This window comes from Primulina huaijiensis, chromosome 18 (assembly GCF_012295235.1).
Source record: "Primulina huaijiensis isolate GDHJ02 chromosome 18, ASM1229523v2, whole genome shotgun sequence".
NCBI classification, from domain to species: Eukaryota; Viridiplantae; Streptophyta; class Magnoliopsida; order Lamiales; family Gesneriaceae; genus Primulina; species Primulina huaijiensis.
Window position 1 is genome coordinate 6,152,289 of NC_133323.1, and position 26,363 is coordinate 6,178,651.

Genomic DNA, 26,363 nt, shown 5'->3' on the forward strand with positions numbered 1-26,363 from the left:
ATATATAGGCACACCTTTAAATGAGTTGACAAAATTTCAACCCAACACACTTAAATTGTTTGACGGTATGGGCCAAACTGGCGGACCCAACCCAAATTGACTGCTATAATCACAATGATTTTTTACCGTGTTTTATTCAAATATTTATAAATATAAATCACAAAAAATGTTGGCTGAAAACTTTTTTTATTTAAACACATAAATTCTAGCCAACGGTCACAAGTAAAGAGATTTAAAAATTAGAAACTTTTTTTTTATAAAAAACATAATCACAATAAATTTTTTGACCATATTTTATTAAAATAATTTTTAAATATAAACATTTGCAAAAAATATTTTTTTAAACACATAAGTTATAGATAACATCGCAAAAAAATTTACGAGGACAAGAAAACAATTAATAAGACATAAAAGAAAATTCACAATTCAACAATGGGCTATTTCTAAACCATAACTAATTTAATTTACATAATGAAAAGATAAATAAAAAAATCTAAAATATTGGATTAAAAATAACATATTATAATGTGGGTATGCATAAAAAAACCAAAAAATAATTTACATATTGAAAAGATAAATAAAAAAATTTAAATCATTGGATAAAAAATAACATATTATAATGTGGATAAACATAAAAAAATTAAATACTAATAATCACACATATTTAAAACATGAATAATGAGAAAAATTGGCAAATTTAAAACAAGCAATTAATAAAGAGATAAATGAAAATTCACGTGTAAAGTCACATATTTATATATATAATAGATAAATACATATACATATATAACCCAAAAAAATGAGATGAGAAATACTTGTTTTTGTATAAACCAATTAAAGTACTTTTATATAAAGATGTTTATTCACATTATCATGATATAGCCGGTTCGATCTCGAGCATTTTATTTCTACTTTGTAGGATTTTGGATGTGTCATGACAAGGAGGCGGACAAGTTTTGATGATGAAAAAGTTCAATGGGTTGGTCCATATGATTTAGGAAGCAAACGAAGTGAGATAAGAGTAATTGACAATGTGTAAGGTCTATGGACTTACCCCTTCTGAGTTGTGCAATCACAGTCCTCATAATAGTCCATGGAGTCCTTACTCACAGAACTCTAGAACACCTGACTTTGGAGTATGTATCTCCCTAGGTTTCGAACCCATGACTTCGTCCATGCCATAAGTACTTGAATTAAAGAAGCCTGATACTAATTGAGCCGCGTACGCCACATCCAGGTGTGAGGGAGTTCTGTGAGTAAGTGTCGCATGAGCTATCACACGGACTGTAATTGCAGGAGCCAAAAGGGTAGGACCATGGGCCTTACAGAATGCAACGACTATGAGATATATCTTACTTCCAAATCTTAAATCTATGATGTTTTGTTTTCAAGAATTTGAATGAAAAGTTGCAAATGAGGTGCTTTAGATATATGATTTAAAATTAATTTTGTCTCGAAATTTTGTGGATGTAAGAATGGTGAGAAATTGCATGCCTTAAACTTAAACATTGCTAATTTTAATTTCTCACAAGTTGCGAAATTGATGAGATTTAGTGGTGAAAATGATCTGCATACATTAGACTTAAATACTAATGAGTTGTTTGAAAATTACAAGATTGTTGGCTTGTTGCATGTGAAAAATTGTATGTGCATGGTAGCCAATTATTTTTGGAGAATAAATTTTTCATTTTACATACATCTTTGCCAACACATACACAAACACACACACACACACAAAAGTAGGGTTTTTGTGATGTGGATTGACCCATCTATAGACACAGTGAAAAATAATATTTTTAACATAAAAAATAATTTTTTTGATGAGTTGGTAATGTCGGATATACATATCATAAAATTGACCAGTGAAACAGTCTCACAAAATTTGTTATGTGTGTCTATATATATTTGAAATTGTAGATCTAACTCACGCAATAGCAAATTTGTGAAACCGGTCTTATAAATTGTATAATTTTTTTTATTAAATGATTTATAATAGTGCAAGACTACATTTGAAAGAATATTCGGCTATATAATATATCATAGTGCAAGACTACTTTTGAAAGAATATTCGGTAATCCCGGGAATGAAATAACCACTTTTAAAAAAAAAAATTGGTTTATTTGTAATTTCAGTTCCCCAATATTTTATGTAAATCAAGCACATAAAATATAGGAGAGATGAACAAAAATTACCCAACCATTTTTTGAATATTATAAACAAGAACATCATTTTGTGAGAGTGCATAAAATTGAATCTTAATAAAAAAAAATTTCCAATATCTTATTCCTTAATTTATTTTCAAATTTCCAGTATTCTCGGGAATCAACATGTTTTGATGGATCTCTCTGACTTTTTTTATTGATATTAAAAGGTTAATCTTCCTAGGAGAAAAAGGCTAATCAAATAATTACAATTTTTCTTTATTATTATTAATTTTCGTATAAATCAATATTTTAGTCAAATCGGTACATGTTTTCCCTATTATTAATTAATTTCATTCATATTTTTAATTTTTTTACATATACATATATATATATATATATAATTATATAAGTGATCTGTGGAACAGCTGCCCTCCTTTATTGTATTAGGTGGACGGCCATATGATAATTCGAATTATTTTTATATATATATAATTCTTGTCTTGGAAAAAAGTGTAAAGTTTCCACAGAATAATAAATTATAAAATTTATTATGTAAATATAATTTGGTCCTAGCTCATCAAATTCAATGCACAGAGCCATTATGATGGCCTCCAATATAATATGAAACGATATAATATTTTCTATGTATTTAAATCTCCTTTTTCTTTCTTATTGGAGATCCTTCGAGTTTCATACACCTGTCGGACAAAAAGCCAATTCAACCCAATTGCTTATTGCTACAAGGGTTCACATAGTGTTAAATATTGTATATTTTTATTTTTAAAATAATTAAAATATTATATTCAGAAAAATATTTGATAAATAATCAGGAATTTAATTCCATTTTCACAATTTTTTTAAGGAGTTTGTCACATATGATTTATTCACAGTACAATTTACTTAGCTATCGTGATTTTCAACTATTGCGTTAACATGAGATTTATCCACCGTGTATGTTCTAGGGTCTATTTCTTAGTTCAAAATCCTTCTTACTGACTGGAGTCAAAGAATTAATAGATCTGTTCCAACCAAAACGTGCATATCATTTAAAAAAACTTCCTTGACCAATTGGATAAATCAAGAAAACGGTGGTAGAAAAATACAACAAAAAACGAGGATGTGGTTACTTTTCAGTTTTTTGTTGAGGTATATCCTGTAGAGGTACTCAAATTGGATCAGCGATCGATTTTTGCCCAAATTTGACTGAAGAAGAGTTACGTGACGTAAAACATAACATAATATTTATATTAAAAAAAACGGTGTTAGCCAATCCCCACACATCGCTACATGTTGTAATAAATTTTTTTATATATATTTAAAAATTTCACATATATATTTAATTAAAAAACTAAAATTTATGGAAGATGAGCCAATGGTGAATTGTGTGTATTTTGATTAAAAAATCAAATTAGGTGATGACTCAGAGTCACACATATGAAATACTTCCCTTGGAATACCACACGGCTTCTTCATCTCTCTTCTCTCTCAATACAACGAAAATGACAGAAGAAATCCAAAGAAGCCAAGACATATTCCTCTGAGAATAAAACTTGATAAATTCAGAAGAAGTCAAGAGCAAAATAGAGAAACCCATTTCTTTTTGCTCTGAAACCAGAGCAGAGATGGTCGAAATCGTTGATGCAAAGAACATTGTTCTAGAATGGGTTTTTGGATCGAGAGAAGGGGACATTGCAGGGAAAATGGGACAGATCTTGGTGCTAATTAAGCTGTTTTTTCTGGTTCCATTGGTCAGAATTTGTCTGTACATCTGCTTGTTTTTGTCATTCTTGTTGTCTCTGGAGTGGATTCATTTGATGACCGTGAGTGTTCTCGTGAAGCTGTTCGGGAAGAAACCGGAGAAGAGATTCAAGTTCGAGGAGATCAAGGATGATTTGGAAGGTGGGAGTGAGGCTTTCCCATTGGTTCTTGTTCAGATACCCATAGCCAATGAAGTTGAGGTCTCTACTTTTTCTTTTTTCTTTTTTTTTTTTAAAATTTATTTGTTATTTTTTTAAAAATATATATAAATAACATTTTAGTTGAAAAGTTATTACATAAAAAATAATTTTGATTCTGTAATAATGAGTGAAAAAGTCTTTTTGGAAAATGATTGGAGCACAAAAAAGTGTCTTTTTTTTTCTTTTTTTTAAAAAAATTGGAACTCTTTAGTTTTCACTGACACTTCCATCCGTGACTTAAGGTATTTTACTTGAGTTCGTCTTTGCTGGCACTTTTTTTTATTTATTTATTATTATTATTATTATTATTTTGCTTTTCGAAAAGGAAATCTCCTAAAAAACTACATTTTCGAGTTTAAGATATACTTTCGAACTCGTCACATAATAAATTTGAATTAATTTTCATGCCTATTTTGATTGCTTGTTTGTTTTTTTTCCGTACGAATAAAATGTGAAATTAATTAAAGAAATTAGTCTTTTTGGGCTAGGTTAGGTTTACAAGCTCTCAATTGGTGCAACATGCAATTTCTCGTGGCCGACGGATAGGCTAATAATTCAAGTACTCGACGACTCCTCTGATCAAACAACCAAGGTATACATACATACATACATACATATTCATGCTGGATCTTGGCTATAATTGTCAAATAATTTCTGAAACAATTAAATAAACATAATTAAAATAAATTATATTAATTGGGTCACACTCTAGTATGCTGTATCCAGCGAAACTTTTCTGTGCGGCAGATAGTGACATTATTAAACTGTACAAAAATGTTGGCAGATGTTCTATTTTGTGACAAGTTCAAGATTTCCTTATTTTTTAACCTTTTCACGTACTGTAATCAAATAGGAAAGAGAGAGTTCTTATTTTTATCACAAAATTAAAGATCTGTCTGTGTACTTTTGAGGATCAAGGATGTCACGTCTGTATTATTTTCACGCGTCACGTCAATACTTGGATAAAATAGTCCAAAATTAAAAACGGAAAATTGGCCTTCAGTCCCCAGCCGTCGATTTTTTTTGTGTTCAGTCCTTGGGTACTTTTTTAGTACCACATTTACACATGAAGTGTACTACATTTCCACATGAAGTGTACCACATTTTGTATGACATAATACCACAATTTTGTGGGTAGTGAGTGAACCCAAAGAAATATTTTGATTGGAGATTTTTCACCAACTTCCCCAATTAAAAACTCAGTGAAACAATACCAAACTTTCAAAACTTAATGGACGTTTTTATATTGATTTGTTTGTAGGATATGATTGAGAAAGAATGTAATAGGTGGGCAAATGAGGGTATTAATATTAGATACCAATCCAGAGGCACTAGGGAGGGTTATAAGGCCGGAGCTCTTAAACATGGCATGGACCAAGATTATGTCAAACAATGCGAATATGTTGCCTTATTCGACGTTGATTTTCAACCTGAACCGGACTTTTTGAGGCGAGCCATACCGTTTCTCATCCACAACCCTGAACTCGCCCTTGTGCAAACTCGTTGGAGATTTAGTAAGTTGATGGAATATGTGAAATTTAACCAAAGAATGTGTTATACGATAATTATATTAAATCGGGAATATTTTTCTTTTCTGGATCGTTTCGACGTACATGGAGGGTCCCTTAGATTTTTTTTTTTTTTTTCAGTTTGTTGTTTAATACAAAATTTTGACAAAAAAAAAATTTAAAAATCTTTGTCAGCGAACGCAGATGCATGCTTGTTGACAAGATTGCAGGAAATATCATTGGACTTCCATTTCAAATTTGAACAAGAAGTGGGTTCATCTGGTTATGGATTTTTCGGATTCAACGGTGAGTAGTTATCTAATAATGGATGTTCGTGATTATTAATTAATTAAAGTAGAAAAATATATTGGCTGTCTATTGTGAAATGTCAAAAGAACTCGTAATTTTAAAGGAATTTTGGTCATATATATTTGTTTTTTTGCGATTCAAGTAGATTTTATGTACTCGATGTGTACGAGTAACATAATTTTGAAGTGTAAATAACATTATCTGTAGTAAAAATAAATTTTGATTCCGATTCGGATTCTCGTTATATATGACAATTAACAACTGCAGGAAGTGGCGGAATATGGAGAATTAACGCAATGTATGACGCCGGAGGGTGGGATTGGAGAACCACAGCCGAAGACATGGATCTTTCTGTACGGGCAGCACTCAAGGGTTGGGAATTTCTTTACCTAGGAAATATTCAGGTTCATACAGACATACATTGAACATATTAGTTAACAATTAATTTTTATCTTGTTTATTTACATCAAATAAGTCAAAATAATCGATACATTGTATTTTGACTTTTCATAATAGCCGTAAATGCAATTTTTCCTTTCATTTTGACTTTGTTTATTTTATCTTTATGTGCAGAATGACATAATATATAGATATAATTTTCTCATATATATATGTATTGATAAATTACAAAATAGGTGAAAAGTGAACTTCCCAGTTCAGTTAAAGCTCACCGTTCTCAGCAGCATCGATGGTTTTGTGCTCCAGCCAACTTGTTCAGGACCACTCTCGTTCAAATTGCTATTAACAAGGTTGGTTTGTGATACCTCTGTCTCGTATTGGTTGAAAATGAAAGTTTAAAATGGTCTTATAATAGACTCCTATAGCAATTTGGGCTATCTGTTTTCGTAAAGCGACGACGAATACAAAATAGTTTCTATAGGTGCTTATTGTGCATGCACAAGCCTGGGTACGGGCCCAGAAAATAATTTTTATTATAGGGAAATCAAGGCAAAAGAGCAAGAAACCAGCCCTTCTGTAAAATATCTAATCTCGATGGAAATATTAATATTGATCATAGTGTTAACGTGACAAAACATGAGACATTTGATCAAATGTAAGGGTAACACCATTTTGGTAGCTTGAACTCAACATGAGTCATTACATTTCCCATTTTACGTTTTATTTTTGGGGATTATGCTGTGATGTAAAATCATTGGATTTTAAAAGGAGTTGATTTTACATTGGGAGTTTCGCGTTCTTGTGGATTTTATTAGTGGCAACTAATACCATATGCACAAACTATTATATTATATTTATAAAATGTGTTATTATTATTAATAGTATTTTGGATATTATGTGATTTTACAGAAGGTGTCACTAAAGAAGAAGCTGTACATGATCCTCAGTTTCTTCTTTGTCCGAAAGATCGTCGGCCATGTCTTCGTGCTCTTGTTTTATTTTGTGGTTTTGCCATTGACGATTTTGTTCCCGGAAGTCGTTCTCCGGAAAGACGGAGCCATTGTAGCTCCTTGCCTCATCACGGCGCTCAACACACTTGTCGGAACTCCAAGGTATGGTATTAATAGCGTATTCCGTTGTTTGCTTCTTATCCCAGAAAAAAAAAAATTTGCTGGTTTTTTTTTTATTAAAAAACTCTTGCAGAATGAAATGTCATAATAGAACACTTAAAAAGTTCCCATCAAATGAAATATTTTTTAAACACAGTACTTCTTGATTCAGATTGACCTTAGATTTTCCATTCCTCCATTTTCAGGTCACTCTATCTTATTTTACATTGGATACTCTTCGAAACTGCCATGTCTTTTCGTCGAACAAAGGCTATATTTGTCGGGCTGTTCCGAGCTAAAAGTGTCAACGAATGGATTGTGACCGAGAAGCGTGGAGACTCACTAAACAATAAAACCAACATTGAATCAACTGCACCAAAACACCATGGAGTACTACAAGCCAAAGCCCTGAAAGACAGGTGATTTTATTTATAACTATGTGAATAAATGTGTTTTGAAATGGATTACACAAATGTTATTAGAGAGGAAAATCTATGTTAGAAAATATAAAATTAGTTGACAGCTTTCTCCCATGTTTCAGAATATTGCTACCTGAGCTCGGGATCGCAGTGTTTCTATTAGCATGTGGATGCTATGGCTTCTTCTATGGAAAAGAATACTATTATTATGTATACATGCTCCTGCAAATAATCTTCGTAACACTCATTGGATTTAGCTGCTTCGGCCTCAAAAGTATGTAACAATCATTACTGTAGCATGCATACATGATGTGATCCTAGAATTGTACATGGTAGTATGCTGTTTGAGCTTCGGTGGCTCAAGAAAGAATGAATTTGAGGGAGGTAGAGATACTAAAATTTTATTATTGTCAATAATAATTACAATTTTTCAAAAGTTATTTCCTAGAATTATCATTGGAACATTGGAAGGCATCTCAAGTCTGAATCACATTTCGAAGTAAAAAACTAGTTTATCAGAAGGACAGAGATGTGTTGTTTTGAAACTTCTCTCCTCCTTGGTTTCTCTATCAGAGGAAGAAGGTTCAGATTTCAGTGATTTGTATTTAATTTACCAATACTCATGTTCTTGGTTTCTATTGTTTGCTTAATACTTATACTCTTCCAGATCTCTGTATCTATATTCCTTCTAAATGTGTGAGCTCAAATTATTTAAAGTCTAAAACATCACTGTTTTCTAAATGTGTGATTTCGATTACGAAAGACAAATGAAATGTTGGGTATATGATCTGCTTAGGCAATCTTCAAAACAATCCAATGGGTTTGGATTTGTGTTTCGAAAATGATAGATTTTTATTTGTTTAGACGCGGTTATGCATGTTTTCTTCGTTGTCTCCCAGGTTCGACATTCCGTGCCATTTGTGATAGTGTCTATTTTTTCTTTCTTGTCTCTGTTTCTAGTTTCTGTTTGTTTCACTCTTATCTATTCATCATTGCGTAGGGGTGATGCTGAGGTTGAATTGTTCTTTAAGGTTGATAATTTTCTATGCTACTACTGTAATAATTAATTCAGCATTAATGGTTCATTGATTTTGAGTTATTTTGTTGTTGTTTGCAAACAAAAATCGATTTGTTTAGCACGAAGACCTCATTTTAAGTTGGGATATTTGGATTTAACTATTTTGTTATATTATGTTATCTTAGGGAAACTAATTTTACTCATTTTTATGTACTCTTTTCTTGTATTGAACACACCTATTTCTTCAAGTTGTGCCTATACGAGTTGTGTCTGTGCCTTCTGCGGAAGATGGTGATGATGCATGTTTTTTGGAATTGTAGATTAGAGAATAATTGGAAAGAGGCCGAAACTTTTCACTCAGTTTTTTAATTTAAGACGGTTAAGATATCTCATATAGGTTGTATATAGTTCTTGGAATTTGCATATATTGACTTAGACAATTTTTATTGAGCTAGTTTTTGAGATTGAGTTGGGTTCAAGTTTCAATCTTAACATGATATATCAGAGCTCAGGTTCCACTGTTGTGTGTTGAGCTACTTGTTCTGCCCATAGTTAGGTCATTTGTAAATTTAACGTTCCAGATATTCATTCTTGAACTTGTGGGGATGTGTTAGTTGTCTCATTTTGATTGGATAAAATACATAAGAATCGCATATATGAAATTGAACAGTCCTCTCCTTGAGCTGGTTTTTGGGTCGTTTTGTTTGTTGCTAGGTAAACTATGGTATGTGATTTGATTATGTTCTTTTTGTTTGTTTTACTTTTTCTTGTCTGTTTGTCTTTCCTATCATGAATGAGCAATGTCTACAATTATGAAGACAAATGAGGATAAACGAAGAGGAAAGGGTGTGGAGAGAGTTGATGGATGGGAAAAAAAAGGATGTGACAAATAATATTTTAAAATTTTGAATAAAAAGCATTAATTATATCATCTGTTTGGTTTACGATATGTCGATCTTAGGTCTTACCTACTTTTTTTTGGCTTTGATATGTTTTCTTTGCTCTTGGTGTATATTTTTTTGGTTTGGGTGTTGACTCCAAGTTTAGAGTAGGTCTCTTGTGAAACGGTCTCACGAATCTTTATCTGTGAGACGGGTCAACCCTAACGATATTCACAATAAAAAGTAATACTCTTAGCATAAAAAATAATATTTTTTCATGAATGACCCAAATAAGAGATCTGTTTCACAAAATACGACACGTGAGACCATCTCACACAAGTTTTTGTCTCAAGTTTAATGGGGCCAACAAATTCTTTTGGGAAGGGGGGAGAATTGATATTTGGTTCATATAATATTTACGTCTAAAGATTTTAGCTTTTGATTGTGTTGTATTGCCTACAATATATCTTATCAGTTATTCTGAAAATATTAGAGTAGTCGAAAATTTTGATCAAGTGGTTTCAAGGACTCAATGTTATCATTACTTGCAATTGGTATGTGGAAGACTACGGAAATCAAACTTGGCTTGGAGTAGAAAAGTTCGAAAATCAGACTAGCTGTCCAAGACTTTTCTTGCTAATTTGAAATGATTTGAATCGAATTATGGAAGATGTTGAAAATTAGACTAGCTGTCCAAGACTTTGCTTGCTCATTTGAAATGATTTGAATCGAATTATGGAAGATATTTTTTCTCTAAACATGAAATTATGGAAGAGATTTTTCTGTCATTATGAAATGATTTAATGGCATAGCACGATTTTGTGCCAAAAATGAGAAACATACCACAAATTCTCTAAAATTTCGAGCAATGCCAGAGGTGGGTAGTAGGCTGTAGAGATTTCTTAAAGTTCAAACAAGCAACAATCTGTCATTAAGAAATTTTTTTAAGTGGAATTATGTTTTAAAATTATATATGTATAAGGTATAAATCGATCGAGCATGTTTTTCCTTTGTTATATATATTCTGATAAGAATTATGTTTAAGTATTGTTATGATTTAAGTTTGATATGAATAGGAATTTCAAAATATTTTATATCATTATATGACCCTTACATTGTGAGTATAAATATAAAACCATTATATGACATAGTCCCATTAAGGAGTAACAATTAGTGACTTGCCAGTAAACCATGTAAATAAAATTAAATATTTGTGTTATATGATTATGTTTTGTATATGATTTGTTCTATCATGATATGTTATTTTTTGAAAATCATATTTATTTGTTATATATTGTATTCGATCAACTCCCGCTTTCTGAGCCCAAACACTCATCCATTTATTTTCTCCAGATAAGGACGAAGAACATTTGGAAAAGGATAAACAATACATGTTTTGGTGCTGGTGACGAAGAAAATTCGATACTTTCACATTTGTTTTAAATTCCATTATTGTTTTTTGATTTTAGTTGTAGACGCTTCTTATTCTATTCTTTTTTGGAATTTTTTCATTGTAAAAACAATGATTTTTATGATATAAAATGGTTTTAGTTCATATTGTACTACGAGACTTGTTGTTATCGAATATTTATTTGCAAAAAATGGTATCAGAGAAACCATGTTCGTTATCCAGCTGAGATCCTAGTATACAAAATGTGACAAAATTGTTATATTTTGATAAAAGTTCAGTGCTTTTTCTATTCGAAATGACTTCATCCCATTTCCTGCAAATTCCACTGTTTAGGTGTTCGAAATCGTATTTTTTTTGTCATTTTGGTAAGTTTTGAATGGCTGTCAACTTAGAGTAGGAAATTCGAAATCTTATTTTGTACATTGCTATGTGATCCTCATTCTTGATATTTTTGAACCATATAATTTTTTTTGAAGTTTCCATTATTGGGAAAAGTAAAGTAGAGAGTGTTATGATCGAAAATAAATTTAGAAGGGGTAAATAAATTTATCTCGAGAAATATTTTGGTTGAGTTAGTAATACTATAATTTTGTTCTTTTCAGTTGAGTTCTCAGTATGTCAATCAGTGTGAACTGTGTGGAAGTATGCTTACTAGAACTGATTGAACAAATGACTTATCAAGAAAATCAATTGGGGTTTGCTGAATAGTAGAAATGTAGGTAGACTAAAAGTAAATAAGCACAAAGTTGTTTTTGGATGTTCGGAGATTTCAAAACTCCTATGTTATCCTTTCTTCCTCACGGAAGGTTTGCACTAAAAGATTTTGGTAATTACAAGTAATTTGAAATAACTCAATTCAATAGGACTTAACACCGTCTAACTGAAACTTTTAGTAAAACTTCAATCTAAATACTTTGAGCTGTAAGATTTTTTACTCTTAATTACACAGATAAATTCTAAACACAAATTTGATCTTCAAAATGATCAGATAATGATTTATTAACGTGTGCTGGCTGTTTCAGTTTGGCTCACGAAAAGCTTCTTCAGAGAAAATCAGTTCTTTTTTTATAATCCAAATATAGATAGTGTAATTGTCTAACCTTTAGAGCTTGTTCATCTGATCTATTTATAGCTTAATTTGGAACGATAATCTTTTCAAAATATATCTGTTTCCAAATGCAAATATCGTTGTTGTCATGTCATCGTCTTTTCCGACATGTTCTTATAAGTGCACTGAAAACTAACATTCTGTTAAAGTTCAGTGGCTTTTAGTATGGAAAATTTTATCCGTTATTTCAATTAGGCTCTGATCCTTAATCACTGATTATACCGATTCTTCAAGGAATGTATGGATTTGTACTGACTGATCAAGTAGATAGACTATCAGTTGAGCTGCATCAGTCAACCTTTAATCGGTTTGGCTATCAGTATCATTCTTATGTTTTATCAATTTGGCTTCGTAATCAGTTAGGTTTCTTAGGAAATCTTATTATGAAAATATATCACAACACGTTAGGAATTCATGTCGAATTATCAGAAAATATAAATAACAGTAAACACGTACCACAATCCATTGATTGATCTAGCGTCGGAGTTATGGATCTTCCAAGACTACAGAGAATCGACTACCTTATCTTTTTCTTAGATGGGAGAATGAGTAAGATCTAGAATATGTGTGCCGCATATATTCTGTATTATTCTCTGTACCTTGGGAACCATAACCTTATATAACCTTAGCAGTTTTTAACCCATAATAGAATACTTAATTTGGGCAAGGTTTCTACACATAAGGTGGACCATACCAATTTATTTAATACTTTAGAAACCCATAATTAATTAGATCACTTTATTGGGTCTTTTATTAGATAGCTTGTCTATGTACAATTAATTAAATTATGTGAACCCACAAAATAATTCCAAAACCGTTTTCTTCCTTGAATTCAATTCGGTCAGGTTCTATAGTTATCCGTTGGATTAACAACATTGTTCAATCACTAAAACTTAAAATGTTCCAACAGAGAGGTTGTTGATTCAAATATGGGGTTGCCAAGCTGTCTCAAGCTCCTATTCACGGCCATCGATCGTGTCTATGTTCTTCAACAATTCTCATTTCGGGATTCAAGTTCGACTTTTCTTCTTCAGATTTTCTTTGAGATTCCTTCTTCCGTCTTTGAAAAGTCCTCTCTTATCTCAAGATCATACTAGAATTTTTATTCTCAGTGTGCATGAGCAAACAAGACTTTTCTTACTCATTTGAAATTATTTGAATCGAATTATGGAAGAGATTTTTCATTAATCATAGAATGATTTACATCGAAATCTCTAAAATTTCGAGCAATGCCAGAGGTAGTAGGCTGTAGAGATTTCTTAAAGTTCAAAGAAGCAACAATCTGTCATAAAAATTGAGACGAAACCAAACTTTTCTCTCAATTAAAAACAATTTAACTTAATTAATATCAAATAATACGGTGTCTTTATCTAAACACAAAATTGATCTTCAAAATGATCAGATAATGATTTATTAACGTGTGCTGGCTGTTTCAGTTTGGCTCACGAAAAGCTTTTTCAGAGAAAATAGTTCGTTTTTTATAATCCAAATATAGATAGTGTAACTGTCTAACCTTTAGAGCTTGTTCATCTGATCTATTTATAGCTTAATTTGGAACGATAATCTTTTCAAAATATATCTGTTTTCAAATGCAAATATCGTTGTTGTCATGTCATCGTCTTTTCTGACATGCTCATATAAGTGCACCGAAACCTAACATTCTGTTAAGGTTCAGTGGCTTTTAGTATGGAAAGCTTTATCCGTTATTTCAACTATGCTCTGATCCTTAATCACTGATTATACCGATTCTTCAGGGAATGTATGGATTTGTACTGACTGATCAAGTAGATAGACTATCAGTTTAGCTTCATCGGTCAACCTTTAATCGGTTTGGCTATCAGTATCATTATTATATTTTATCAGTTTGGCTTCGTAATCAGTTAGGTTTCTTAGGAAATCTTCTTATGAAAGTTCTGTTTGTTGGAGATTTAATAAATAAATCTATAAATCATGTGATTAAATGCATATATCACAACACGTTAGGAATTCATGTCGAATTATCAGAAAATATAAATAACAGTAAACACGTACCACAATCCATTGATTGATCTAGAGTCGGAGTTATGGATCTTCCAAGGCAAGAGAATCGACCACCTTATCTTTGCCTTAGATGGGAGAAAGAGAGAGATCTAGAATATGTGTGCCGTATGTATTCTGTATTATTTTTTGTACCTTGAGGACCATAACCTTATATAACCTTAGCAGTCTTCAACCCATCATAGAAGACTTAATTTGGGCTGGGTTTCTATACATAAGGTAGACCATACCAATTTATTTAATAATTTAGAAACTCATAATTAATTAGATCATTTTATTGGGTCTTTTATTAGATAGCTTGTCCATGTACAATTAATTAAATTATGTGAGCCCACAAAATAATTCCAAAACCGTTTTCTTCCTTGAATTCAATTCGGTTATGTTATATAGTTATCCGTTGGATCAACAACATTGTTCAATCACTAAAACTTAAAATGTTACAACGGAGAGGTTGTTGATTCAAATATGGGGTTGCCAAGCTGTCTCAAGCTCCTATTCACGGCCATCGATCGTGTCTATGTTCTTCAACAATTCTCATTTCGGGATTCAAGTTCGACTTTTCTTCTTCAGATTTTCTTTGAGATTCCTTCTTCCGTCTTTGAAAAGTCCTCTCTTATCTCAAGATCATACTAGAATTTTTCTTCTCAGTGTGCATGAGCAAACAAGACTTGCACCAGGAAAAAAAAAGAATTAAAAAATTAAAAAAATATCACAAACAAATTAAACAACGCTTCCTCGAAAGCGATGCCGAAATTGGGTAGCAATTAGTTATGTCACAATCAAATTTACCCAACTCAATCAACATATTGCATGTGTATTTCTCTTGAGGAATATTGAAATTTATTGTGCTAAAAATCGAAATACTAAAATAAAATGAGGATTTCCTTTCATTAATATCTAACAAGGAAACACGGAAAATTCAATTCTAACAATCAAATTAACTAGCATGCAAAATTAAGATTCAAATTACTAACAATCACAAGTCTTGGGTTCGGTCGAGTACACCTTTGGAATTTATTAAATCAGTAATAGGTTCACTCAAAAAAACAACTAATTTTTGTTTGAATATTCATTGTTGAAAATCACTTTATTTTTTAGTTATACAGAAACAAGAGATCTCTTAATTTTGGTGATAATAAACAATAACTAAGTGTACTACATCAAGTTGTTTTTGTATATATTATATGTACTCGGCCACCCTACTAAAGATTCAGAAAAGTCGTTCAACTGATATCAAGATGCAAATCTATCCAAATATTTTAATCTTAGCAGTTCCTTTGATATACTCAACCGCTCAAGAGTACAAGTATTTGGCATAACTTTTACTCAACCTGTCACGCCCCAGGGACGGGGTTAGTCGATACCGGCGTTGTTCTCAAATTTACATTCGAAAACAACAAACCTCAGAAGTACAAAAATTCATAAACCAGTCTTTTTATTCATAATACTGAATATTTCATTGTCTGATACAAAATCAAATACTAATGTTTTACAGCGGAATTGTAAAACCAGACAAAACAATGTCTTAACAGATACAGCGGAAACATAACTTAGAATTAAAAACAACAGTCTTCTTCACCAGCCTCAAAACTGGTTCTGCTCTTCTTCTTCTAACAGTTCTTCCTCGTTCTTATCTGGGATGGGTTTGGTGAGTGAGTGATATAGTCGTCACTCAATAAGCGGGGGCGGGAATAACTCCCAATTTTCGAAATCATTTTCAAAAGAAACAATAATACAAATAGTATACAGAATCTCTTATTTTCAGAACATGAATTAGTATTCAGGAATCAATATTCAGAAATCAGTATTCAGGACAGAAATCAGAACTTTAGCAAGTAAGCACTGAGCACGTTTGTGAATTTCATGGCTAAACTGATATCAGTCCCCTATATGTTGTCTCCTCTAAGGGGTGAGGCCAGTAATCAGTAATCAGAATTCAGTAATGTTCAGAATATATATTCCTACCATTAGTTCACTAGATTTCAGTGCTTCAAAAATCAAATATCAGAAATCAACAATACGTATACTTTGCTTCAAAACAAAAGTCATCAAACTCGTTTCAAGATATTTATACATAAGCTCACTTACAGTATTTTGCTAAAAGTTTCGGTTGAAGTCTGAATTCTGCTTGCTCTTGCTACTGGATTTTACAGCTTGAAAATACACTCTCTTAGCTCAAATTTCAAGTGATAACTCAGGATTTGTGTAACACCATTTCAGAGATTTGAGGGTGTTATTTATAGGCCAAATTCTGACTGTTGGACTCCCTATTAATGGCCATAATCTGTCATGATGTGCTATTAACAGCCTTTATTCCATGTTAAATGCTTCAGTTACAAGTCATAAGCAGAATCAGTAGCTATGTGCTGGAATCTCGCTACTGAATTCTTATGCTGCTGGATTCTGTCTGCTGAAAAAATACATGTCTGCTGGAAAAATACCAGCTGCTGAAATATTAGTAGCTGCTGGAACTTTGTTAGCTGCTGTAAAATGCTAACTACTACTGGAATTTCAGGTTCTCACACAACCGTTCACCGTATCGAAGAATTTTTGAAAATGGTTGAGTGAATATATCTTCAGATATAGACCATATATCTTTTGAGGATCTTACATACTTTATCAGAAAAGTTGACTATCTGATTCTGCACTGCATACAATAAATCATAATATCAAAATATTTTTCGAAAGTCATAACGCAGAGCTGATTAGTTTTTCTTGTCAGTGGCTATTTCTTTCTGTATTTGGATAGTGTCAAATTACTCATTAATTGAAGTGTAATATGATTCAAGAAAGGATGACGAAAATAGTGCATTCGCATTAATGCTCATTTATTGAGTTACAGTCGAATGAGCAAATGCAAAAGAGCATTATAGTTAAAACTTACGGTAGACATGACATGTCATCCTAAAAATTCCCAAAACCCAAATCAGATTCCTTAATTCCAGTCCAATTCGGGACAAAATTATTTCTTTCTCGCCGTCGTCACACTCAAATATTTGGCTCAATCTTGATAATGAAATCGATGTTGTTGTATACAACTAATCTCTAGCTTGTAATTCTGACTTCCTCTTTCATATTATAACACATTTTTATTCTTGGATTCTGACAATTATGATGAACTTTAGATTTAAAGTTTTTTAAAACAAAAATCGATTTTTCTGGATATGTGTTGTTATTTGGTTGGATTTAATGTTTGTCATTCCTATTTTTTCAGAATTAGATTTTTGGATTTCGTCAATTATGATTTTTGTAATTTATATTTTTATGCAAAAATTGAGCAAGTAAATTAAATAAAGTTTTGTGGTAGTCGCTTGAGATGTTGTATGATCTAAAATATTTGAGTTTTATCATTATCACTAGCTATTATTTTTATTAAAGAAGCAAGCGCTCTGTCCTACAAGTGGTATCAGAGCCAATGTTATTTGTTCGATTCTCATTTATTGAAATGAATGCAATTATTGGGAGGGAGATTGTTGTGGTGAAATAATCGTCCCTACTTAGTAGAACAATCAAAACGTGACGTTTGAGTAGTTGCACAATTTAAAAGATTTAAGTTGTACCGTTACCATTAGATGTAGCTTTTAGTAAAGCGACAAGAGTTTGATCCTAGACAGCTGATGTTGATTAAAGTTATCCATTTTTTTTGTTTCATGTATAATGTAATTTTTTATTCTGTAATATGGCGAATCTTCTTTATTTAAGTAGTAAATTAAACACATTATGTTATGAAATGGTTTTAGCTATTTCGCTTTAGGATCTAACATAGGGGAAAATATACGTTGTTTTCGTTGGGGGCGAATCGAGTGTTTGAGTGTTGGGATGAAACACATATTCAAGTAAACAAATTCAGTGACGCTACGCACAATTCTTATCGAAGAAAAGGACGAAGCAATAAGAGTTTTAACTCGTATATGGATAACCACCACCAACAGCTATTTTCTCTACATCAAATGCAAGTTTTGCAACTATGTAGTAGTTCAACACAAAATCTTAAGTGATCAGAAAAATGATGAATTTGAATGAGTTGGTGTTAGAATTAGAAAAGGAAAACCGCAAGTATGAATCATAGGTTGTGAGGAGGCTAAACGGGGAGATAAAACAGCAAGTGGAGCAGATAAAACAACAAGTTGAGTCGTTTTGGTGATTTGAGGGGCGTCATTGATACATGTCATGTCTATCGTTAACCTTTAAATTGATGGAAGGACTAACTCAGTCAAAATTTATAAACGTTTAGTACTGAAACAGGAACGCCGAAACATTTGAGACCAAACAAGAAAAATGGTCAAACATCTGGGACTGAACCAGATCTCTCTCGTTAATTTATTTTAACCATTAAATTGATGGAAGGATAACTCACTTGAAACATTTAGGAATAAAACGGGAATGTCAAAATATTTGTGACCCAACCGAGCAATTGGTCAAACATATGTGACTGAACCCGTTATTTCTCCCTAAATTAATGTTTGATATACGCATCAAGATAATCCTAAAATTAAATTACACATATTTTTATTTGGATGTTAAATAAATTCCTTAAAATAATGTCTGGAAATTTTACATAGTTTGTGTCATCTTTTTATGTTTGATAAACTACTGATTTTCAAAAATATTTTTAATGATCCACAATAGCACAATCGCGTTGCAACTCTCACATTGCAACAAATTTCTAGAAGCAGCATCTGGTTTTGAACAGCTGCCATCAATGAAGCACTCGCGATACAATAGTTGGAAAGGGAGAATAATATTTTGTTTCAATGAGTTGTTCATGTCACGCCCCGAGACCGGGGTTAGTCGACACCGGCGTTATTCAACAATCACATAATTGCTAAACAACAAGCCTCGTAGTACAGTATAAACCAAAACCAGTTTATATCATAAATATACCATAAAAATGGAATCGTCTTTACAATAATAACTCTGAAAACGGTAAAAATCTGCGGAAGCGTTCACAACTAGAATTCAAAACTCACAAGAACATATTCTTAATTAAAATTCTTCATGCGTCCACTATCAGCCCAAAAACTGATGTCTGATTCTTCTTTCTCTATTTCTTCTTCTGATTTATCTGGGAGGGTAGAGTAAGGGGTGAGTATTTTGGGAATACTCAGTAAATGGGGGAAATATCGAACACCACATAAAATTTTTCATATTTTCGAAAATAACATATATTTACAGCATGCTTTTCATAATTTTTAACACTGCAATTTTTCACCTTTCATGGTTTACTGACGTCAGTCCCTAAGTTTTAATCCTCTAAGGGGGCGAGGCCATAAAACAGTTCTATCCCACTGTTAAGGGCCATATGTTGGAATTCCACCCATTTTCAGGGAATCCTCACAGTGTCCTCACAAAAACGTAACAAGATTTAAAAAAACGTAGACGGTGTTCGACCGAATTTTTCAAACAAAACTTTTTATGCATAAACGAAATTTTAAAAATTTAAAATTGCCCACTTACCTTAAACCTGGAAGAAAACATGAAGAATTCGAAACTATAGAAGAATCATGCAACCGACACTTCGAAAACGCAACAGCACATCGGCCGGAAAATCAGCAATCTTGAAAAATTCATTGTGCCTTATTGAACCGTTGGATCGGGCTCAAACTTTTACAGTACGTCCAAAATTATATCAAATAAATTATGAACGGTGGAGATCGGGTTTGGAAGTCTTTTTAACCTGTTTATGGATGAAAAACCGTAGGTATGCTGTTTCCCGCGTAGAATCTGAGCAGTTTTCTTGCAAAGGCTATAAACGAAAAACTAACCGTTGGATTTGGCCGAATTTTGGATATGTTATTCGAAACATATGGAAGCACATTCTGAACGGTGAAGATCGGATTCCGAGTACTCGAGAGAGAGAAACGAATTTTTGAACTTGGACATAATTTTGCTGACTCGTGCAGAATTTTCGGAGAGAATTTCGAAATTAATGGGATAAATTTCGAAAATTTGATGTATAAATGAGGTGTAAATTCTGAATGGGAGCTTCTCCTATTTATAGGAAGGTGGCTGCTATCTTGATCGTGTATTATCTTCGCGTTTGAACTTTGAATCAAACTTTAAATCTAGGATAATTATCATTCTTTATCCGTTATCTTGGATAATTTTTCGAAATCTAAATATTCATCCCTTGGATATTTCGAAATTTAGAGATCATATTATCCTCTGTTTAATCTCTATCCAGGTATATCAAATCTTAGATCTTTATCTGGTAAAAATCTTTCCAACTTTGAATTTTTATCTCCAACTTTATCTGCATATATCCAAATTCTTTATTTAATTATTGGATTGTGATAGACTTATTTATTATCTCAAGTTCAAAATATATGCACAATATTATCTTAAATCTTGAGCTTCAAAAATATTGTACACGATATAATTATCCCCCCAACTTTGGATAAACTGCAAATCTTACATCTCAAATAAAATAATGAGATAGATACTCAAATATTGACTAATCCTAGCACACTTAAATTACAAAAATATTATCACGATCACAAAATCTTGGGTTTTACATCCCTCCCTCCTTATGGGAAGTTTCGTCCTCGAAACTTGGGTTGGCTTGGTCTAAAAAGAGGTACGGGTATTGCTCGCGCAGTTTCCATTCTAGTTCCCAAGTGACTTCTCTTTCAATATGATTAGAAAATCATCTAAAATTCCTAAATCATATCCCATCGATTCTTGTCAGACGTCTTATAACCAAAGTGTTGACTTACTCATACCTTCAATTATACTTACAACACCATATTTTCTTAATATTACTTCTATTACTGCATCCAATGATATCACTTCTATTGAACCAGAATTATTAGAATCGTTGATTCTACAACAACTTACTATAACCCAATAGTCGCATATCTTATAATCATAATTTGATGAACTAGTTTCTTATGAGAGAGGAAAACCCAAATAACAACTTTTTGAATCCAAATGTAGCCCAATAATGTAACTCTGACTGAAATCCAAAAAATCAATATCAACTTTTCCATTGAACATTTAAGATCAAGACTAGTCTCTTATTCAATCCAAAATAGATCCAAAAAATCATGTCTTAAATTTAATGTCGACTATGTAATGCAGATACTGATTCCCAATTATTATTGTTTTATATCCAAATACTTGTAGTAATGTAAATTCCCAAAAGTTAAACTATAGCCCAATATGATCAACCTAAAGTAAACCTCAAAATATTATCTTAAAAGATAAAAATTAAAATTCCAATCGATCATTTCACATAAATTCTAATATCAAATTTTATTTCCTTTTTCTCATACTAAATCTTAATTTCCCATCAAGACCATGAAACTGGTTTTGCTTAACGATTTATCAAAGCACGATTTCCCTGATAGTGAGGCTAGAATCATCTTACCCATGTTTTTCCGACTTAAAGCGTCAGCTACCTCATTCACCTTGTCTGGAATGTAGCTTATCGTTACGTCAAAATTATTCAATCCATCATCTTTTTCTCATGTTCAATTCTTTCCACGTGAACAAATACTCGACGCTTTGATGGTTAATGAAGATCTCACACTTGGCGTCGTAAAGGTAATGTCTCATATTCATGAATGCGAAAGGTCGAAAACTATTGCGGCTAACTCAAGGTCGCAAGTTGGGTAGTTTGCTTATACGGTTTCAATTGCCTTGATGCAAAAGAAATTACTCTTCCTTCTTGCATGAGCACATATCTTAGACCTTTCTTTGACGGATCTCTATAATTGAAAAAATCATTTCCATTATCAGGCAGCACTACCACTATTATGGTTGCAAGTTTCATCTTTAAGGTTTCAAAATTTTTCTCACATTCTTTGCTCCAATTTAATTTTGCGTTCTTTTGTGTGATTTTTGTATGCGGTATTGCTATTGATGGAAAATCTTGGACAAATTCCCGGTACTAGCTCGTCAATCCTAAGAAGCTCTGAATTTCTGTCATTGTCCTTGGTCTTGGTCAGTCAGTGATTGCCCCTATTTTCTTAGGATCCACAAATACTCATGCCTCACATATTATGTGACATAAGAAAGTGATGTTCTCACCTTTCTTGAACTTGTCATATAATTCTCTCTCCCTTAGCCTATGAAGAGTGAGAGGAAGATCTTTTTGGTCTTCTTAACTTGGTGAGTGAATGAGGATCTCCCCGATGGACACCGCAAAAATTTTGTCAAGGAATGACTTGAACTTCTGTTCATTAGATCAATGAAGACTGTCGACACGTTCGTCAAGAAAAAAAATACATTACTCATAATGCATGTACCTTTTTCGGAAGGCTGTTTTGGAAAAATCTTCAGCCCTGATCTTCAATTGGTAGTAGCCTGTTCTCAGGCCGAGTTTGGAGAAGTTGTAGCTTCTTTAGGTTGATCGAAAAGATCGTCTATCATTGGAAGAAGATAATTATTCTCGATTGTGATCTTATTGAGTTCTCTATAATCTATACACAATCTCCTACTTCTGTCCTCCTTATTCACAACCAGTACTGGAGTTTCTTATGGAGATATACTCGGTTGAAATTGCTTCTTGTCTAGCAATTCTTGGAGTTGTTCTTTTAGCTCCTGGAATTCAGTTGGCGTCATTCAGTATGGTGCTATTGAAATTGGTGCAGCACTGAGAACCACATTGATTTGAACTCAACCTCGCGGTCCGAGAATATCCCGAGAATTCTTCCAGAAAAACGTTCGGGAATCCCCGCATTATTAGGATGTCTTCCAGCTTGGGCTCAATTTCTTCCTGCACTTCGTTCACCATTGCTAGATAAATTTTTTTTTTTTCTGGTTTTATGGCTTTCCAAGTCTTGGAAGCAGAAAGAATGTATTTCTGTCTCTTGGCATTGCCATGATACCTTATTTCTTCTTGGTTCGCGGTTCGGAGTTTGAAATTCTTACTCTGGCAATCTGCTATTGCACTGCTATTAGTTAACCAATCCATCTACATGATGACATCGAAATCTACCGAAGTGCTTTGAATCAAGTCGGCACTGAATATATGCGAACTGATACTGATCNGCATTCGGCAATATGTTCAACCGATGCTCCGCCACATCCGGGGCCGTCCCAGTGAGCTCTTGAGCTGACCAAGCGAACACGCTGAGATTGGCCTGTAAGAAAGCAATGAGTTCCTCCCTAACCCTTAGGTCAAGGTCACGGGCTATTCTGAGCATTTTCTTTTCGTGTCCCAGCACTATGACCTCCGGTTCTTCCTCCATAACCTCCCAAACCTCCTTCCTCGCTACGGGCAACCCACTCCTCCCCCTTCTAATCATATTAACTTCCACCCGCGCCCTCTTCCCCTCCTCTTTCACCGTCCCTTCATAACACCGACGCGCGACCTTCTGGTCCCCGCACAAGACTCCCACTTCTTTCCCCACAGGAAACTTCAACTTCTGATGATATGTGGAGGCTACGGCTCTGAAATCCTTTAAGGCTGGCCGCCCCAAGATTCCATTATACGATGAAGGGGTATCCACCACGGTAAATGTTATCATCTTTGTCACCCGTCGAGGGTCGCGTCCCAAAGATAAGGGAAGAGTAATTTGACCCAGCGGCGGAATGGCATGTCCCGCGAACCCATACAGAGGAGTGGAGACCGGATCAAACTCGAACCCTTCCACCTTCATCTGATCCAATGTGCTCTTGAACAATATATTTACAGAGCTCCCATTATCAATGAAGATCCTTGCCACATCGTAGTTGACAATAGTGGCTGGCACCACCAAGGCATCGTTATGAGGAGCCACGATACCTCGAAGGTCTTTCGGCCCGAAGCTGATGACAGCATCTTGGGGTAAGTCTGCACCTCTGGATATCTCAAAATTCTCCAACCCCCTCCCGTGTGCTTTCCGAGCTCGCCCAGAGTCTCCATCAGTAGCTCCCCCCGAGATCATGTGAATCATTCCTCTCGTGGGGTGGTTATCTTCATCTGCTCTCCTCCTCGGCTCAACAGGTTCCCGAGGAACATCCTGACCCCGCCCTTCTCTTCTCGGCTCTCCGACCCTCTGGTTGATCCAAGGAGGACCTCGACCTCGCCTAGGAGACGGGCGAGGTTTCGGTCGGTCCCCGGATGAGGATGCCTCTCGTTTGTCCGTCGGAGGCATCCTAACACCGCCCTCCGCTCTCTGCGACTTCTCCCACCTTCCCTCTGGCTCCTTCACCTCCATTACCTTATCGCGATTCCTGTTCAGAGGAACATGTGATGAGAATTGTCCTCTACTTCTATTTATGTCCTCCTCCTTCTCCACTGAACCCCTCTTCCTACCTCCTCTCTCTCCCCCCTCCATCCTACTTCCCCCGGGCCGCTGCTCCATCCTTCTATACCGTTGGGCATCCTCTAGATTTACATACTTCTCCGCCCGAGCCAGCAAGTCCTCATAGCTCGACGGAGGCTTCTTGACCAGCGACTTGAAAATCTCCCCTCCCCTCAGTCCTTGTGTAAAGGCACTTATCATGATGTCAGGGATAGCCGTCGGTATCTCCAGCGCTGCACTGTTGAAACGCTGGACAAATTCTCGCAAAGTTTCAGTCTCTTGCTGTTTCATCACGAACAAGCTCAAATAATTTCTCTGGTGCCTCTTGCTGCTGGCAAATCGGTGCAAGAAAGCTGTAGCAAAATCCTCAAAAGACTGTATGGAGTTGGGCTGCAGGGTGTTAAACCATTGCTGGGCTGACTTCACCAACGTGCCAAGAAACACCCTGCACCTGACTCCATCTGAATATTGGTGCAACAAAGCCGCATTCTCAAATCTCCCCAAGTGTTCCTCGGGGTCAGTATGTCCGTCATACTCACCAATGTTAGATTGTCGGAAATTCGGAGGAAGCCCTTCCTCCAAGATGGCTAGTGAAAAAGGGCTTCCTCTCTTGGGTACCGGCGCTCTGCTTCCTACCTGCTCCCTCAACCTCCGTATCTCCTTCCACTTCTCCCCCATTTCACTAATCTCCCCAGTTGGGAGGGGTTGCGTCTCCTCCACCCTGCTCTGGTGGACTTCAACATTTTCCTCACGTTCCTGACGGGCGGCCTGTTCCTCTACAAACACAGACTCTTGATTCTTTTTCATGGCCTCCTCCACTGTCCGGGTGATAAATTGGCCCAACTGCTCCAGGGTCAAGTTCTCCACGTTCTCATTGGGATGGTTTTGCTCGACCCTTGTCTCGTGAAGGGGCTGCTCGGTTCTTGTCTCTTGACGAGGTTGTTCCTGTCTCGTCTCAAGACGCGGTGGTTCATGTCTTGTCTCAACATGAGACTGTTCGGGTCCCCTCTGAGGACGCGATGATGCTGAGGTAACTCTTCTACTTCCTTTCCTGCCTATCATCTCTACGTCTCAACTCAAGTCTTCCCACAGACGGCGCCAAGTGATACTCACGGGAAATTTCGGGTCCGATCCCAACGAGCGTCACTAATTCAGACGTGGGCTTTAAGATTACCCTGAGCCTGAAATCAAGAATAAGACCGTTAGAAGGGGGCCAGGAGGGTGTCCTGGCGTAGCCCCTCCGACGCTCAAGTCAGAGACTGAGGATATATGGGGGAGCAGCTAAGGGCGCTGCTGAAAACAATATAGTGAATGAATAATCATACGCTCAAACCTGGTATTTATAGGAGAATACCTGGGCTGCTCATGGGCCTTCACCTGTGGGCCCTAGAGATGGGCCGGGAGTTTGGGCCTGACCTTGATGGGTTCATCCATGGGGTATCATCTGGAAATTTTACATAGTTTGTGTCATCTTTTTATGTTTGATAAACTACTGATTTTCAAGAATAATTTTAATGATCCACAATAGCACAATCGCGTTGCAACTCTCACATTGCAACAAATTTCTAGAAGCAGCATCTGGTTTTGAACAGCTGCCATCAATGAAGCACTCGCGAAACAATAGTTGGAAAGGGCGACTAATATTTTGTTCCACCGAGCCGCTCAAATATCAGAATACCACTGAGCGTTTCAGATGGATGAATATAGAGCGGATCCGCTGCCACAGATGATGTTGAGGTAGAAGCACTCGCGATACAATAGTTGGAAAGGGAGACCAACTCGGGCCTCTTTATTACAAAGATTATTATTATCCAATGTCATAAAAATAAA

At 34.6% G+C, this 26,363-nt stretch overlaps 2 protein-coding genes across 3 annotated transcripts; one reads left to right on the forward strand and one right to left on the reverse strand.

The window, feature by feature from the left end:
- The first annotated feature begins 3,566 nt into the window (after nucleotides 1-3,566).
- Nucleotides 3,567-8,481, forward strand: LOC140964897 (glucomannan 4-beta-mannosyltransferase 9-like). Of its 2 annotated transcripts, XM_073424882.1 has the most exons (10): nucleotides 3,567-3,892; nucleotides 3,983-4,102; nucleotides 4,596-4,694; nucleotides 5,364-5,616; nucleotides 5,806-5,916; nucleotides 6,187-6,323; nucleotides 6,555-6,668; nucleotides 7,228-7,430; nucleotides 7,634-7,846; nucleotides 7,969-8,481. In XM_073424882.1, the coding sequence occupies exons 1-10, from the start codon at nucleotides 3,767-3,769 to the stop codon at nucleotides 8,126-8,128; spliced, it is 1,536 nt and encodes a 511-aa protein (XP_073280983.1). In that variant the 5' UTR covers nucleotides 3,567-3,766; the 3' UTR covers nucleotides 8,129-8,481. The 2 variants fall into 2 exon arrangements, with proteins under 2 accessions (XP_073280983.1, XP_073280982.1); XM_073424881.1 differs by having other exon boundaries at nucleotides 3,567-4,102.
- Nucleotides 8,482-23,201: 14,720 nt separating this feature from the next.
- LOC140964657 (uncharacterized) lies at nucleotides 23,202-25,340 on the reverse strand. Its single transcript, XM_073424524.1, has one exon. The coding sequence runs from the start codon at nucleotides 25,338-25,340 to the stop codon at nucleotides 23,202-23,204; it is 2,139 nt and encodes a 712-aa protein (XP_073280625.1).
- Between the last annotated feature and the right edge of the window lie 1,023 nt (nucleotides 25,341-26,363).